This window comes from Anguilla rostrata, chromosome 2 (genome assembly GCF_018555375.3).
Source record: "Anguilla rostrata isolate EN2019 chromosome 2, ASM1855537v3, whole genome shotgun sequence".
Lineage (NCBI taxonomy): Eukaryota > Metazoa > Chordata > Actinopteri > Anguilliformes > Anguillidae > Anguilla > Anguilla rostrata.
The window spans coordinates 57497919-57512215 of record NC_057934.1 but is presented as its reverse complement, the minus strand read 5'-3'; the positions used below and the strand labels follow the sequence as shown (position 1 = coordinate 57512215).

Below are 14297 nucleotides of genomic sequence, written 5' to 3'. Positions count from 1 at the left end.
AAAATCCCTTTTCAGTGAATGTGGGGAAATGATGGTCTTTCTCTGGGACATAACCAGACTTCTGTTCACTGGTTCTGCCTTTCAGCAGGTCAACAGAAATGGCACGAAATAAACGAGTGTCTGTACATCAGGAGTAGCGCTGTCTCCTGAATTTATTGGGCCGGAACTACGGGAGTAATGGGGGTTGGGAGTACGTGTGGAATGCTGATGGCAGAACAGAATCATTTGTAGACTGCCAGAGAGGTGGGAGATCTCTGGTGTTCATTGAGAGAATTAGTTGAGAAGAATGGCTATAAAATTAAAGGGCCATGTAGGATCGGTGAGGAGAAAGAGATTCCCCCAGGGGGGTGGGACGGGGTGGAGATTCATTGTGTGCCAGTTAATTTTATTTTGGTTTATTCTTGGTAGCCATGGTCTGTGTTGTGTCTCGAGATACTTTTAGCCTTTGGTACAGCACCTCTGTGTGTGTGTCTGTGTTTTGATTGGTTGTGCTTGTAACCAGGACGAGGGGCTTATCTGCCAGCAGACAGGGAGAAGCCATAGCCTGGAAGCCAGAGTGTACAGCGGCGTTGGCAAAACCGCGGACCAGGCTGGAGGCGCTGTGAGAAGTTGGAACAGGAAGTGCAGCAGTTTCATGAGAAGTCTTTAGTTTGGTCAGAGCTCAGAGTGCAGTAACTCGCCCCCTCTATCTATTTTCTCTTCAGTATCCCACATAGTGGTCCTTAGCTATGACCTAACACAGCTCTTCTGCTGCAGCCAATCAACTCCCAAGCCTGGAGGAAACAGACAGAACACAAATGATTCTGTGGCCAAGCAGCCATGAAGTCCGCATATACAAGAAGGGTGGAGCCAGTTAGACTCTCTGAGCTGATGGAGCATGGTGGCCAGATGTTGGGCTTTGACTGGGCATTGTTGGGCATTGTTTTGCAGAGGTTCATTATACTAGAACCTCTACTCTCCATCACCATCAGGAATCCGTGGTGCCGGATGGTAGAACATTTTGTATAGTAGAGCGTACCTTAAACATTAGGCAGGAGCCAAATTACTGAAGTATTTATTTGTTAATTATTTTTAAAAACTCAATGTATTATTTTATTCCTCAAGGGCCCCACCTGCTGGCCAAATGATTTTACTATTTTCAAGTAAATGTCAGAGGGACATGCACTGTAAGTTTAAAGGAGCACAGACAAGCACCCCATCCTGTGTAAGTTTGTAAGCACACAGACTAGCACCACAATCTTGTGTACGTTTTTTAGTGCACAGACAAGCATCCCCATCTTTTCAAATGAATGCAACCAGCCTGCTGCTTGACTATTGAGTCTGACCAATCAGAGGAGTTGCTATGTTGTGATGGGACGCTACTCCTCACAAACTGAAGCTACCTTCCTGTGGACCACACTACAGCCTCTGGACAGCACAGTAGCCAATCACATACACCCAGGGCTTCACTCTAGCCTATTGTGAGCTGCTCTGCGGGACCAACATTCACAGTCAGCTCTGTCACAGTCAGGTATTTTAGACCATGCAGTGTTTCATTTCACAGAGGACCAGTGCATTTAAGCAAGGTGCTGCCCTAAGTCTCTCTGATTCCCTGTGATAACGAGTGAAGTTCTGCACTTTTTCTTTAGTTTATAAAAAAGAAGAGAAGAAAACATGAAGCTGGTTTGCTGTGCAGGACCTACTTCCTTATTTTGCTCTCACAAACAGAGCCCCCAAAAGTGTTGTAATGGTAGTGGGAAATTGGTTATTTTTGCTCTGTGCTTACGGTATTTGGATATGAATATGAGACAAAAGTACAGTCAACTTTTAATATCATGGTATGTGTGTTACCATTTCACAGAAACTGCTGTCTTTGTGTTGAGTCCCCGTATTTTCGGCTGTGTAAAAAAAAAAAAAAAAGATTACAATTAACAAGCAGAAGTTCTTTCTCCACACTTTCAGCTTTCCATTGCTTTGGTTTTTATTTTTTATTTTTTTGTCTTATCTTTCATATAACTGCTTCAAAACTCTTCAGGCTTGTCTTTGATTTTTTGGCAAATTCTAATCTGGCCTTTGATTCTTGATGTTGATGTGAGGTTTTGCAGTTTGCTGTTTAGCCTCTATAATTCTGCTCTCAGAGTCTTCTGCATTTGGGGGTTAGCTATATTTTTACCCCTGCCCTCTGGGGACTGCTGGTGACATCACTGACTGTAGATTTAGGGTTCTCTTCCAACTCTTCACAGGATTAATCTGTCATCAACTGCAGTACAACTCATACAGGTACTTAGAGTTGTCTGTAGCCTAAAAACTCACATACAAATTTGGATGGTTTATTCTCTGTTTGGCACGTGAGTGCCTGTGGGTTTTCTGGCTTCTGTTGTTGGTGGCTATTGTCAGTATAGAGGAAATGTAAGAGTGATATTCTGTAGATATATATTTAAATTTAGTTGATTTTAGTTACAGAAAAGCGGAAGGTAAAGCAGTGATGAAGTAGAAGTGTGAGAGCTTCTGTGAGAATTTTTCGCAACTTGCTGTTTACACAAGCAGATAAGAAAAGAATGCATTAGAGGTGCTGTACAGTATGTATAATAGCCCAGGGTTTTTTTTTACTCTCTTTTGATCACTGATGTTGAAGCACTAACCTTCCTCTTGAATCATGCAGGCAAACAGAGGGGTCACATTGATCTGTGAGTACTGCCAAATCAGTTTTTTAATGTAAGTTTTAACAGATAAGTATTGTTTTTGTGGTGAAATTTACCTTGATTGATATAAAAACCACAACAACACATTTGTTAAGTTATGCTAAATAAATAAGTATAATTTGACCTCACTAATACTAAATGTCTACAGCTGTTTGGGCTGTCATTGGAATGATCTGGTTATGGGAAAAAGAAAGTATGAGTGAAGAAGTATGACTTTTGCTTCATAGATAACATACCTTGAATGATCACTAACAATTATTTTGTGAAAGAAGAAATACAATTTATTTATTTGTTATTTTGAAAGAGACATTGTACAGTCAGTAACTACCCCAGAATTAGCTTGATAACTAAATTTCTTCAGTAGTCCCTTGGCATTGGGAAAGTGGGAAAATTTACAAAAATATGTACAAGCAGCAATTTGCAATTAGAATAAAAAGGTATGTGCCATCAATACACTCTAGCAGTAAAATAAAATATAAATAATCGCAAAAGGTACAATGTAGAATATTGGTGCACAATAAATAATAAAATCAAAAATTGCATGATAAAAGGTAAAACAATTGTACTTAAAAATATAACAGTGGTGATATGTAACTGGCTTTTTAACCAAACTTTCAGTGTATTTTTGCACAGAACATGTAAAGGCTTCAAATATGTTCACACAAACAGATGTACGCTCCATTCAAACTGATCATTGCCCAACTCAAACACTGACTGGTGACCTGAGTTTAGGCTTATTTTGGAACATACTTTATGGTTTGTATTTTTCTTGCACTTATTCCATTCTTTGGCCATTTCGATGATGGATGTAATGATCCTCTTTTTTTTTTTTTTTTTTTACAGTGCTGAGTCTAATTACAAGACTGGGTGAGTGTTACTAATTTAAACAAGCCTAACCTTCTGTTTCCTGATAATCTATCAGAGAAAAACCTTATTCAGACAGTTAGTGAAACTTATGATTGATAAAGAATGTCATGCTTCACAATAAGACTGTCTCACAGCATTATGATGTGATTAATTTGACTGCATATGTGAGGTAATGTAGAAATATTATTCTGTGAGACTCGAGGCATGTCCTACAGTAGGGGTGATACAGAGATCACAACCAGAAGCAGTTCTTTACTGTTCGAACTATTAATGAGCTGAGGCATTAATCAGGAACTATAAACATGTCATGAGTATTTAAACACATGTACTGACGTAGTGCATTCACTGTTTGTACAGGAGCACAAAGGCTGTACTGACTCTGCAGCCTAACGGCTCCCTGTTCTTCACTGAGAGACCGTCACTCCACGTGTTGGGACAGGCCCTTCAAACATCATGGATTCTTTTGGTAACAGATATGAATCAGATAGTTGGCCGCTAAAGCACAGATCCCAGGATAACATCTACACCATCGCACCTGTTACTGAATCACACAGTGGTGAATACTGCTGTGAGGCTGATCCAGGAGTGATACTGTCAGACTGAACGTGTCAGGTGAGTCAAACTGGTCAGCAGCTGAACACTGGTGGTCTCACTCATCCACAGAGAGACCATATTTAACACATTTATTCAACTCTTCCCCAGTGCACATTGTGCTTCCGTAACAGTTCATTTATTACAGGCAAATATAAAATTAACATATTTTCACTTAAATGCGCTGGATATACCACAATTGAGTTGAGTTTCTGACTGTCACACTGTTTGTATTGTTAATATTTGAGCTCTGATGTTTTAAATCCATGAATGTAGCCTTTTCTATCTGTTATGACAATGAGAGAACCTCTGCCTTTAGCTCTTTTGTTTCAACCCCAATCAGAGCATGCCTGTCCCTCTGTAGTCATGTCTACACTCCACTAGCAATGTTGTATGTAGAAGTTGTATAAATTGCTCTGGTAGAGCATCTGCGAATGCCTGTAATGTAGTAATGTAGAGCGGTTAGAGCTGTGACACAGTCTGTCCGTCTTCAACAGCCTTCGCCACACCCGTTCTGAGATAGTCACATGCTTTCACAGTACATGGATAACGAACCATGTTCCTACTGTATCGCAGATTAAGGCCAGTATGCACTGCCTATTTGATGATGCCATTATTAGGAACCCAGGGGAGAGATTCAGTCTGTTTCTCTCTGTTATAGAGATCCTCCCGCCTGCCCTGACTGTCTCTCCACACAGGCAGTTAATGCAAGAGAACATGTCAGTCTCTCTTGTAAGGTTACAGTGACTTCACCTGGCTGGGAATATTACTGGTTAAATTGAACTGGATCCACTGACATAGCCCATATTCCAGAACATCTAAAGGCTTGTACACCCTCAGTGCTGCTCCTACACACAGGGGTGAACCCAGTTGGAACACATAGATACCCCGGGATATAGATACCCAACCCACATACAGGTATCAGTTGAGTGCTGAAATTGGAACACAGAGGACAGTAACCCCCCCCACATCAGGTATCAGGTGAGTGTTGACAGGCATTATTCAAATTTTGCAAAATTGGTACATTCCCTATGCACTGGGTCCAACTGACTGTGATGATTCTGGATCCTGGTTCCTTAGTTTAATTCTTGTACCCTATACGAATCAGTTAGAGCTTTTCATTTTCTGATTTGAAATAGCTGCCAATATCCCTTTAAATAGGATGGCAGCTTCCCTGGTTTTTGTCCTTCATTTAGGGTGGATTTGTTTTTCATAGTCAAATACTGCATGACAACAGAACTGTGAACCCGTCTGTTCGTTTTTTACGCACTGCCTAAAGCCACCTGACGTAGAGCCAAAATGGCGCCACTGTACAATGGAGAGGCCGTCACCCTGAGGTGTGAGGTGGACTCCTACAGCAACTGGACATATTCCTGGTACAAGGACCAGGCCCAGATGGCTGTGTCTCAGACTGCTGGTCACAGTGTAACTGGTAACAGACTCACCATCCCTGGTGCTGCTGGGTCTGACCAGGGGCAGTACTGGTGTGAGGGGAGGCTGGAGGGGAGAAAAGTGACATCACAGCGCAGCGACTCCATCACTGTTGCAGGTGAGTTTCAGGTACGCTTTCAATTTGGATCTGTCACATGCTTTATTGGATTCAGATCTGGGGACTGTGCAGGTCATTGGAGTAAAATGAAGTCGCCGTCTTGTTTGTGGAACCAGCTGCAGGTGACATGTGCTTTGTGACATGGCGCATTACCTGCTGGAAGTATCAACTTGAACAAAGGAAGACTGTGTTCATAAAGGGATGCACATGGTCCGCTACAATGCTTAAGTATGCTCCGGCACTCAATTGATGCTCAGTTGGTATTAAGGGGCCTAATGTGTGTCACATAAACGCACCATTACACTACCACTACCAGCCATTACTGCTGACACAATGCAGGATGGGATTTTTATGCAGTATGGATTCATCCTGTTTTTTCAAATTCTGACCCTGCCATGTACGAATGTGTCGTAGCAGAAATTGAGATTCGTCAGACCAGACATTTATCCATTCTTTAATTGTTTAGTTTTGGGTTGTGTATTCAGAGATGTCCTTCTGCGCAGCACTGTTGTAAATAGCTGTTTTTTGACCATTTGTGGCCTTTCTGCTAGCTTGAATGAGTCTGCCCATTCTACTCCGACTCTCTCATTAATAAGGTATTTTCACCCATTGAACTGCTACTCACTGGATTTCATTGTTTATTGCACCACTCTCTGTAAATTTCAGACATGTTATTGGGATTCTTATGAATTCAGCAGTGCTAGAGGTTTTGTATAAGTATCCTAATTTCAGTGATATTCAACTTATGCTCACACTATAAAGAATAAAATTATTCTGTGAATGTTTTCACATATATAATTTACTTTTGAAGTTATGCTTCAAATATTTATATTTTATGAAATATTGCGCAGGACCACCTATTGATTCAAAGATACTTAATCTTTCTGCCATGGTTCTTTTTCCCTTGCATTTTATACACAACTGTTTCCTCCTCAGTAACTTCCACATTCTGACAGAAGAAATTGTGACCCAGTCTGTCTCCTTTCCACAGCCCTGCCTAAAGCCTCTCTGACTGTAGAGCCAAAATGGCGCCCACTGTACAATGGAGAGACCGTCACCCTGATTTGTGAGGTGGACTCCTACAGCAGCTGGACATATTCCTGGTACAAAGACCAGGCCCAGATGGCTGTGTCTCAGACTGCTGGTCACAGTGTAACTGGTAACAGACTCGCCATCCCTGCTGCTGCTGGGTCTGACCAGGGGCAGTACTGGTGTGAGGGGAGGCTGGAGGGGAGAAAAGTGACATCACAGCCCAGCGACTCCATCACTCTAACTGTAGGTGAGTCTCAGGTACGCTTTCAATTTGGATATGTCACATGCTCTATTGGATTCAGATCTGGGGACTGTGCAGGTCATTGGAGTAAAATGAAGTTGCCGTTTTGTTTGTGGAACCAGCTGCAGGTGACGTGTGCTTTGTATCAAGGCACATTACCTGCTGGAAGTATCAGCTTGATGAAAGGTAGACTGTGGTCCTAAAGGGATGCACATGGTCCGCTACAATGCTTAAGTATGTTCTGGCACTCAACTGATGGTCAGTTGGTATTAAGGGGCTTAATGTGTGTCACAAAAACACACCATTACACTACCACTACCAGCCGTTACTGCTGACACAATGCAGGATGGGATTTTTATGCAGTATGGATTTATCCTGTTTTGTAAAATTATGACCCTACCATCTACGAATGTGTCGTAGCAGAAATTGAGATTCGTCAGACCAGACATTTATCCATTCTTCAATTGTTTAGTTTTGGGTTGTGTATTCAGAGATGTCCTTCTGTGCAGCACTGTTGTAAATAGCTGTTTTTTGACCATTTGTGGCATTTCTGCTAGCTTGAATGAGTCTGCCCATCGTACTCCGACGCTCTCATTAATAAGGTATTTTCACCCACAGAACTGCCACTCACTGGATTTCATTGTTTATTGCACCACTCTCCGTAAATTTCAGACATGTTATTGGGATTCTTATGAATTCAGCAGTGCTAGAGGTTTTGTACAATTATCCTAATTTCAGTGATATTCAACTTATGCTCACACTATAGAGAATAAAAATATTCTGTGAATGTTTTCACATATATAATTTACTTTTGAAGTTATGCTTCAAATGTTTAAATTTTATGAAATATTGCACAGGACCACCTATTGATTCAAAGATAATTAATCTTTCTGCCATGGTTCTTTTTCCCTTGCATTTTATACACAACTGTTTCCTCCACAGTCACTTCTACATTCTGACAGAAGAAATTGTGACCCAGTCTGTCTCCTTTCCACAGCCCTGCCTAAAGCCTCTCTGACTGTAGAGCCAAAATGGCACCCACTGTACAATGGAGAGGCCGTCACGCTGAGGTGTGAGGTGGAATCCTACAGCAACTGGACATATTCCTGGTACAAAGACCAGGCCCAGATGGCTGTGTCTCAGACTGCTGGTCACAGTGTAACTGGTAACAGACTCACCATCCCTGGTGCTGCTGGGTCTGACCAGGGGCAGTACTGGTGTATGGGGAGGCTGGAGGGGAGAAAAGTGACATCACAGCGCAGCAACTCCATCAATCTGACTGTTGCAGGTGAGTCTCAGGTACGCTTTCAATTTGGATATGTCACATGCTCTATTGGATTCAGATCTGGGGACTGTGCAGGTCATTGGCTTAAAATGAAGTCGTCGTCTTGTTTGTGGAACCAGCTGCAGGTGATGTGTGCTTTGTGACATGGCGCATTACCTGCTGGAAGTATCAACTTAATAAAAGGTAGACTGTGGTCCTAAAGGGATGCACATGGTCCGCGACAATGCTTAAGTATGTTCTGGCACTCAACTGATGCTCAGTTGGTATTAAGGGGCTTAATGTGTGTCCCAAAAACACACCATTACACTACCACTACCAGCCGTTACTGCTGACACAAAGCAGGATGGGATTTTTATGCAGTATGGATTCATACTGATTTGTCACATTCTGACCCTAACATCTACGTATGTGTCGTAGCAGAAATTGAGATTCGTCAGACCAGACATTTATCCATTCTTCAATTGTTAGTTTTGGGTTGCGTATTCAGAGATGTCCTTCTGCACAGCACTGTTGTAAATAGCTGTTATTTGACCATTTGTGGCCTTTCTGCTAGCTTGAATGAGTCTGCCCATTCTACTCCGACACTCTCATTAATAAGGTGTTTTCACCCACATAACTGCTACTCACTGGATTTCATTGTTTATTGCACCACTCTCCGTAATTTTCAGACATGTTATTGGGATTCTTAAAAATTCAGCAGTGCTAAAGGCTTTGTATAATTATTCTAATTTCAATGATATTCAGCTTATACTCACACTATGGATAATAAAAATATTCTGTGAATGATTTCACATATATAATTTACTTTTGAAGTTATGCTTCAAATATTTATATTTTATGAAATATTGCACAGGACCACCTATTGATTCAAAGAAAATTAATCTTTCTGCCATGGTTCTTTTTCCCTTGCATTTTGTACACAACTGTTTCCTCCTCAGTCACTTCTACATTCTGACAGAAGAAACTGTGACCCAGTCTGTCTCCTTTCCACAGCCCTGCCTAAAGCCACTCTGACTGTAGAGCCAAAATGGCACCCACTGTACAATGGAGAGACCATCACCATGAGGTGTGAGGTGGACTCCTACAGCAACTGGACATATTCCTGGTACAAAGACCAGGCCCAGATGGCTGTGTCTCAGATTGCTGGTCACAGTGTAACTGGTATCAGACTCACCACCCCTGGTGCTGCTGGGTCTGACCAGGGGCAGTACTGGTGTGAGGGGAGGCTGGAGGGGAGAAAAGTGACATCACAGCGCAGCGACTCCATCACTGTTGCAGGTGAGTTTCAGGTACGCTTTCAATTTGGATGTCACATGCTTATTGGATTCAGATCTGGGGACTGTGCAGGTCATTGGAGTAAAATGAAGTCACCGTCTTGTTTGTGGAACCAGCTGCAGGTGACATGTGCTTTGTTGAAGGCACATTACCTGCTGGAAGTATCAACTTGAGAAAGGAGACTGTGGTCATAAAGGGTGCACATGGTCCGCTACAATGCTTAAGTATGTCTGGCACTCAATGATGCTCAGTTGGTATTAAGGGGCTAATGTGTGTCACATAAACCACCATTACACTACCACTACCAGCCATTACTGCTGACACAATGCAGGATGGGATTTTTATGCAGTATGGATTCATCCTGTTTTTTAATTCTGACCCTGCCATCTACGTATGTGTGGTAGCAGAAATTGAGATTCGTCAGACCAGACATTTATCCATTTTTTAATTGTTTAGTTTTGGGTTGTGTATTCAGAGATGTCCTTCTGCGCAGCACTATTGTAAATAGCTGCTATTTAACCATTTGTGGCATTTCTGCTAGCTTGAAAGAGTCTGCCCATTCTACTCCGACACTCTCAATAATAAGGTATTTTCAGCCATAGAACTGCTACTCACTGGATGTTATTGTTTATTGCACAACTCTCTGTAAATTTCAGACATGTTATTGGGATTCTAATGAACTCAGCAGTGCTAGAGTCTTTGTATAATTATCCTAATTTCAATGATATTCAACTTATACTCACACTATAAAGAATAAAAATATTCTGTGAATGATTTCACATGTATAATTTTCTTTTGAAGTTATGCTTCAAATATTTATATTTTACGAAATATTGCGCAGGACCACCTATTGATTCAAAGATAATTAATCTTTCTGCCATGGTTCTTTTCCCTTGCATTTTATACACAACTGTTTCCTCCTCAGTCACTTCTACATTCTGACAGAAGAAACTGTGACCCAGTCTGTCTCCTTTCCACAGCCCTGCCTAAAGCCACTCTGACTGTAGAGCCAAAATGGCGCCCACTGTACAATGGAGAGACCGTCACCCTGAAGTGTGAGGTGGACTCCGACAGCAACTGGACATATTCCTGGTACAAAGACCAGGCCCAGATGGCTGTGTCTCAGACTGCTGGTCACAGTGTAACTGGTAACAGACTCACCATCCCTGGTGCTGCTGGGTCTGACCAGGGGCAGTACTGGTGTGAGGGGAGGCTGGAGGGGAGAAAAGTGACATCACAGCACAGCGACTCCATCACTCTGACTGTAGGTGAGTCTCAGGTACGCTTTCAATTTGGATATGTCACATGCTCTATTGGATTCAGATCTGCGTACTGTGCAGGTCATTGGAGTGAAATGAAGTCGCCGTCTTGTTTGTGGAACCAGCTGCAGGTGACGTGTGCTTTGTGACAAGGCACATTACCTGCTGGAAGTATCAACTTGATAAAAGGTAGACTGTGGTCCTAAAGGGATGCATATGGTTTGCTACAATGCTTAATTATGTTCTGGCACTCAACTGATGGTCAGTTGGTATTAAGGGGCTTAATGTGTGTCACAAAAACACACCATTACACTACCACTACCAGCCGTTACTGCTGACACAAAGCAGGATGGGATTTTATGCAGTATGGATTCATCCTGTTTTGTCAAATGCTGACCCTACCATCTACTTATGTGTGGTAGCAGAAATTGAGATTCGTCAGACCAGACATTTATCCATTCTTTAATTGTTTAGTTTTGGGTTGTATATTCAGAGATGTCCTTCTGCGCAGCACTGTTGTAAATAGCTGTTATTTGACCATTTGTGGGCTTTCTGCTAACTTGAATGAGTCTGCCCATTCTTCTCCGAACCTCTCATTAATAAGGTATTTTCACCCACAGAACTGCTACTCACTGGATTTTATTGTTTATTGCACCACTCTCTGTAAATTTCATACATGTTATTGGGATTCTTATGAATTCAGCAGTGCTGGAGGCTGTGTATAATTATCCTAATTTCAATGATATTCAATTTATACTCACACTATAGAGAATAAAAATATTCTGTGAATAATTTCACATATATAATTTACTTTTGAAGTTATGTTTCAAATATTTATATTCTATGAAATATTGCCCAGGACAACCTATTGATTCAACGATAATTATTATTTCTGCCATGGTTCTTTTTCCCTTGCATTTTGTGCACAACTGTTTCCTCCTCAGTCACTTCTACATTCTGACAGAAGAAACTGTGACCCAGCCTGTCTCCTTTCCACAGCCCTGCCTAAAGCCACTCTGACTGTAGAGCCAAAATGGCACCCACTGTACAATGGAGAGACCGTCACCCTGAGGTGTGAGGTGGACTCCAACAGCAACTGGACATATTCCTGGTACAAAGACCAGGCCCAGATGGCTGTGTCTCAGACTGCTGGTCACAGTGTAACTGGTAACAGACTCACGATCCCTGGTGCTGCTGGGTCTGACCAGGGGCAGTACTGGTGTGAGGGGAGGCTGGAGGGGAGAAAAGTGACATCACAGCACAGTGACTCCATCACTCTGACTGTAGGTGAGTCTCAGGTACGCTTTCAATTTGGATATGTCACATGCTCTATTGGATTCAGATCTGGGGACTGTGCAGGTCATTGGAGTAAAATGAAGTCGCTGTCTTGTTTGTGGAACCAGCTGCAGGTGACGTGTGCTTTGTGACATGGCGCATTACCTGCTGGAAGTATCTACTTGATAAATGGTAGACTGTGGTCATAAAGGGGTGCACATGGTCTGCTACAATGCTTAATTATGTTCTGGCACTCAACTGATGCTCAGTTGGTATTAAGGGGCTTAATGTGTGTCACAAAAACACACCATTATACTACCACTAACAGCTGTTACTGCTGACACAAAGAAGGATGGGATTTTTATGTAGTATGGATTCATCCTGTTTTGCCAAATTCAGACCCTACCATCTACGTATGTGTTGTTGCAGAAAGTGAGATTTGTCAGACCAGACATTTATCCATTCTTCAATTGTTTAGTTTTTGGTTGTGTATTCAGAGATGTCCTTCTGCGCAGCACTGTTGTAAATAGCTGTTATTTTACCATTTGTGGCCTTTCTGCTAGCTTGAATGAGTCTGCCCATTCTACTCCAACGCTCTTATTAATAAGGTGTTTTCACCCACAGAACTGCCACTCACTGGCTTTTTTGTTTATTGCACCACTCTCTGTAAATTTCAGATATGAATTGGGATTCTAATGAACTCAGCAGTGCTAGAGGCTTTGTATAATTATCATAATTTCAATGATATTCAATTTATGCTCACACTATAGAGAATAAAAATATTCTGTGAATGATTTCACATATATAATTTACTTTTGAAGTTATGCTTCAAATATTTATATTTTATGAAATATTACGCAGGACCTCCTATTGATTCAAAAATAATTATTCTTTCTGACATGGTTCTTTTTCCCTTGCATTTCATACACAATTGTTTCCTCCTCAGTCAAAACTGTGACCCAGTCTGTCTCCTTTCCACAGCCCTGCCTAATGCCTCCCTGACAGTAGAGCCAAAATGGCGCCCACTGTACAATGGAGAGACCGTCACACTGAGGTGTGAGGTGGACTCCTACAGCAACTGGACACATTTCTGGTACAGAGACCATAACCAGACAGCCACATCTCTCTCTAAAGAGTACAGTGTAAACATCACTGGGGCTGCTGGGTCTCGCCAGGTGCAGTACTGGTGTGAGGGGAGGCTGGAGGGGAGAAATGTGACATCACAGCTCAGCGACTCCATCACTCTGACTGTTGCAGGTAATTGAGCTATTCAGTGGTGTCATTAAGGAAGTCTTGTGTCATATCCTACAACTTTAATTGAACAGCAAGGTAGTGTATACAGGTTTATGCTGTTTAATAAATTTATACTGTCAATACCATATATGTGTTTTTGGTGTGTGCATGCGTGCATGAGTGGTTGTGGGGGCGGGGGGAATAGTCATATGCTAAAAATGCAAACATTCTTCGCCAGCACTGACAGACTGACAGAGAAGAGGCAGAGTTACAGGACATTATCGCTTCTTTTTCTCGTTAATTAGACCCAACATTGATTCTGCCCATCGCACTTGGAGTTGGATTCTGTCTGATTGTTTTAGCCCTGATTTTCATTCTCTTCCAGAAACACCGCAGGAACAAAGGTGAGATTGTCATGCTGCCTAACTGAACTTTTCAGCTGAATTTGTTCATTAATCTGTGCCTACAATGTGTGTGTTTGTACAGTACATACATACAGACAGGTTTATTTTTGATGTATCTTCAAATACATACAGTCCCCACAGTGCTTGCCTGCTTACATCTGGCTGTGACACGCTGTGCCCGAGAACCACCCAGTTTTTCATTAGCTCACCCGAACAAACAGGTTCATCTCTGTAACTCTGACTGTCTCTGGTGTCCTACTCTTCTCCTTCCAATACATCCGCTGTCCCGCTCAAGTAAGTCATGTGCCTACTGACTTCTTCCCACCCCTTCCTTTCAATCCTTCTCTCTTTCTCGTCCTCCAACTATCATATTGCTCTTCCACTCTCTCTGTACCTTATCCTCTCTTCCCTATTCATTACCAGGCTCTGACTCTTGTGCCTGCTCTCAGGCCCATGTGACATCACCAGGCCAGTGCAGCTGTAGGGACCCACCCCTACCCTGTGGATCAGGCAACAAGTCAGTTTCTTTATGGATGGTGATTCTGTCCTTTTTCACTGAGGGGGGCATTAGTGAAAGCACTGTCTCTCATTCCCTGTCCAGAGCA

General features: G+C 42.2%; 1 protein-coding gene across 7 annotated transcripts in view; it reads left to right on the top strand.

The window, feature by feature from the left end:
- Positions 1-14297, top strand: part of LOC135248593 (Fc receptor-like protein 5) — a 67524-nt gene that overhangs the window by 48478 nt on the left and 4749 nt on the right. For 6 of the 7 annotated variants that reach the window (XM_064323408.1, XM_064323402.1, XM_064323405.1 and 3 more), the window contains one exon: positions 13594-13692. In XM_064323408.1, coding sequence (XP_064179478.1) covers positions 13594-13692 — 99 coding nt within the window. Of the gene's footprint in view, positions 1-13036; positions 13313-13593; positions 13693-14297 lie in introns of all 7 variants that reach the window. The other variant, XM_064323403.1, reaches the window with a different exon arrangement.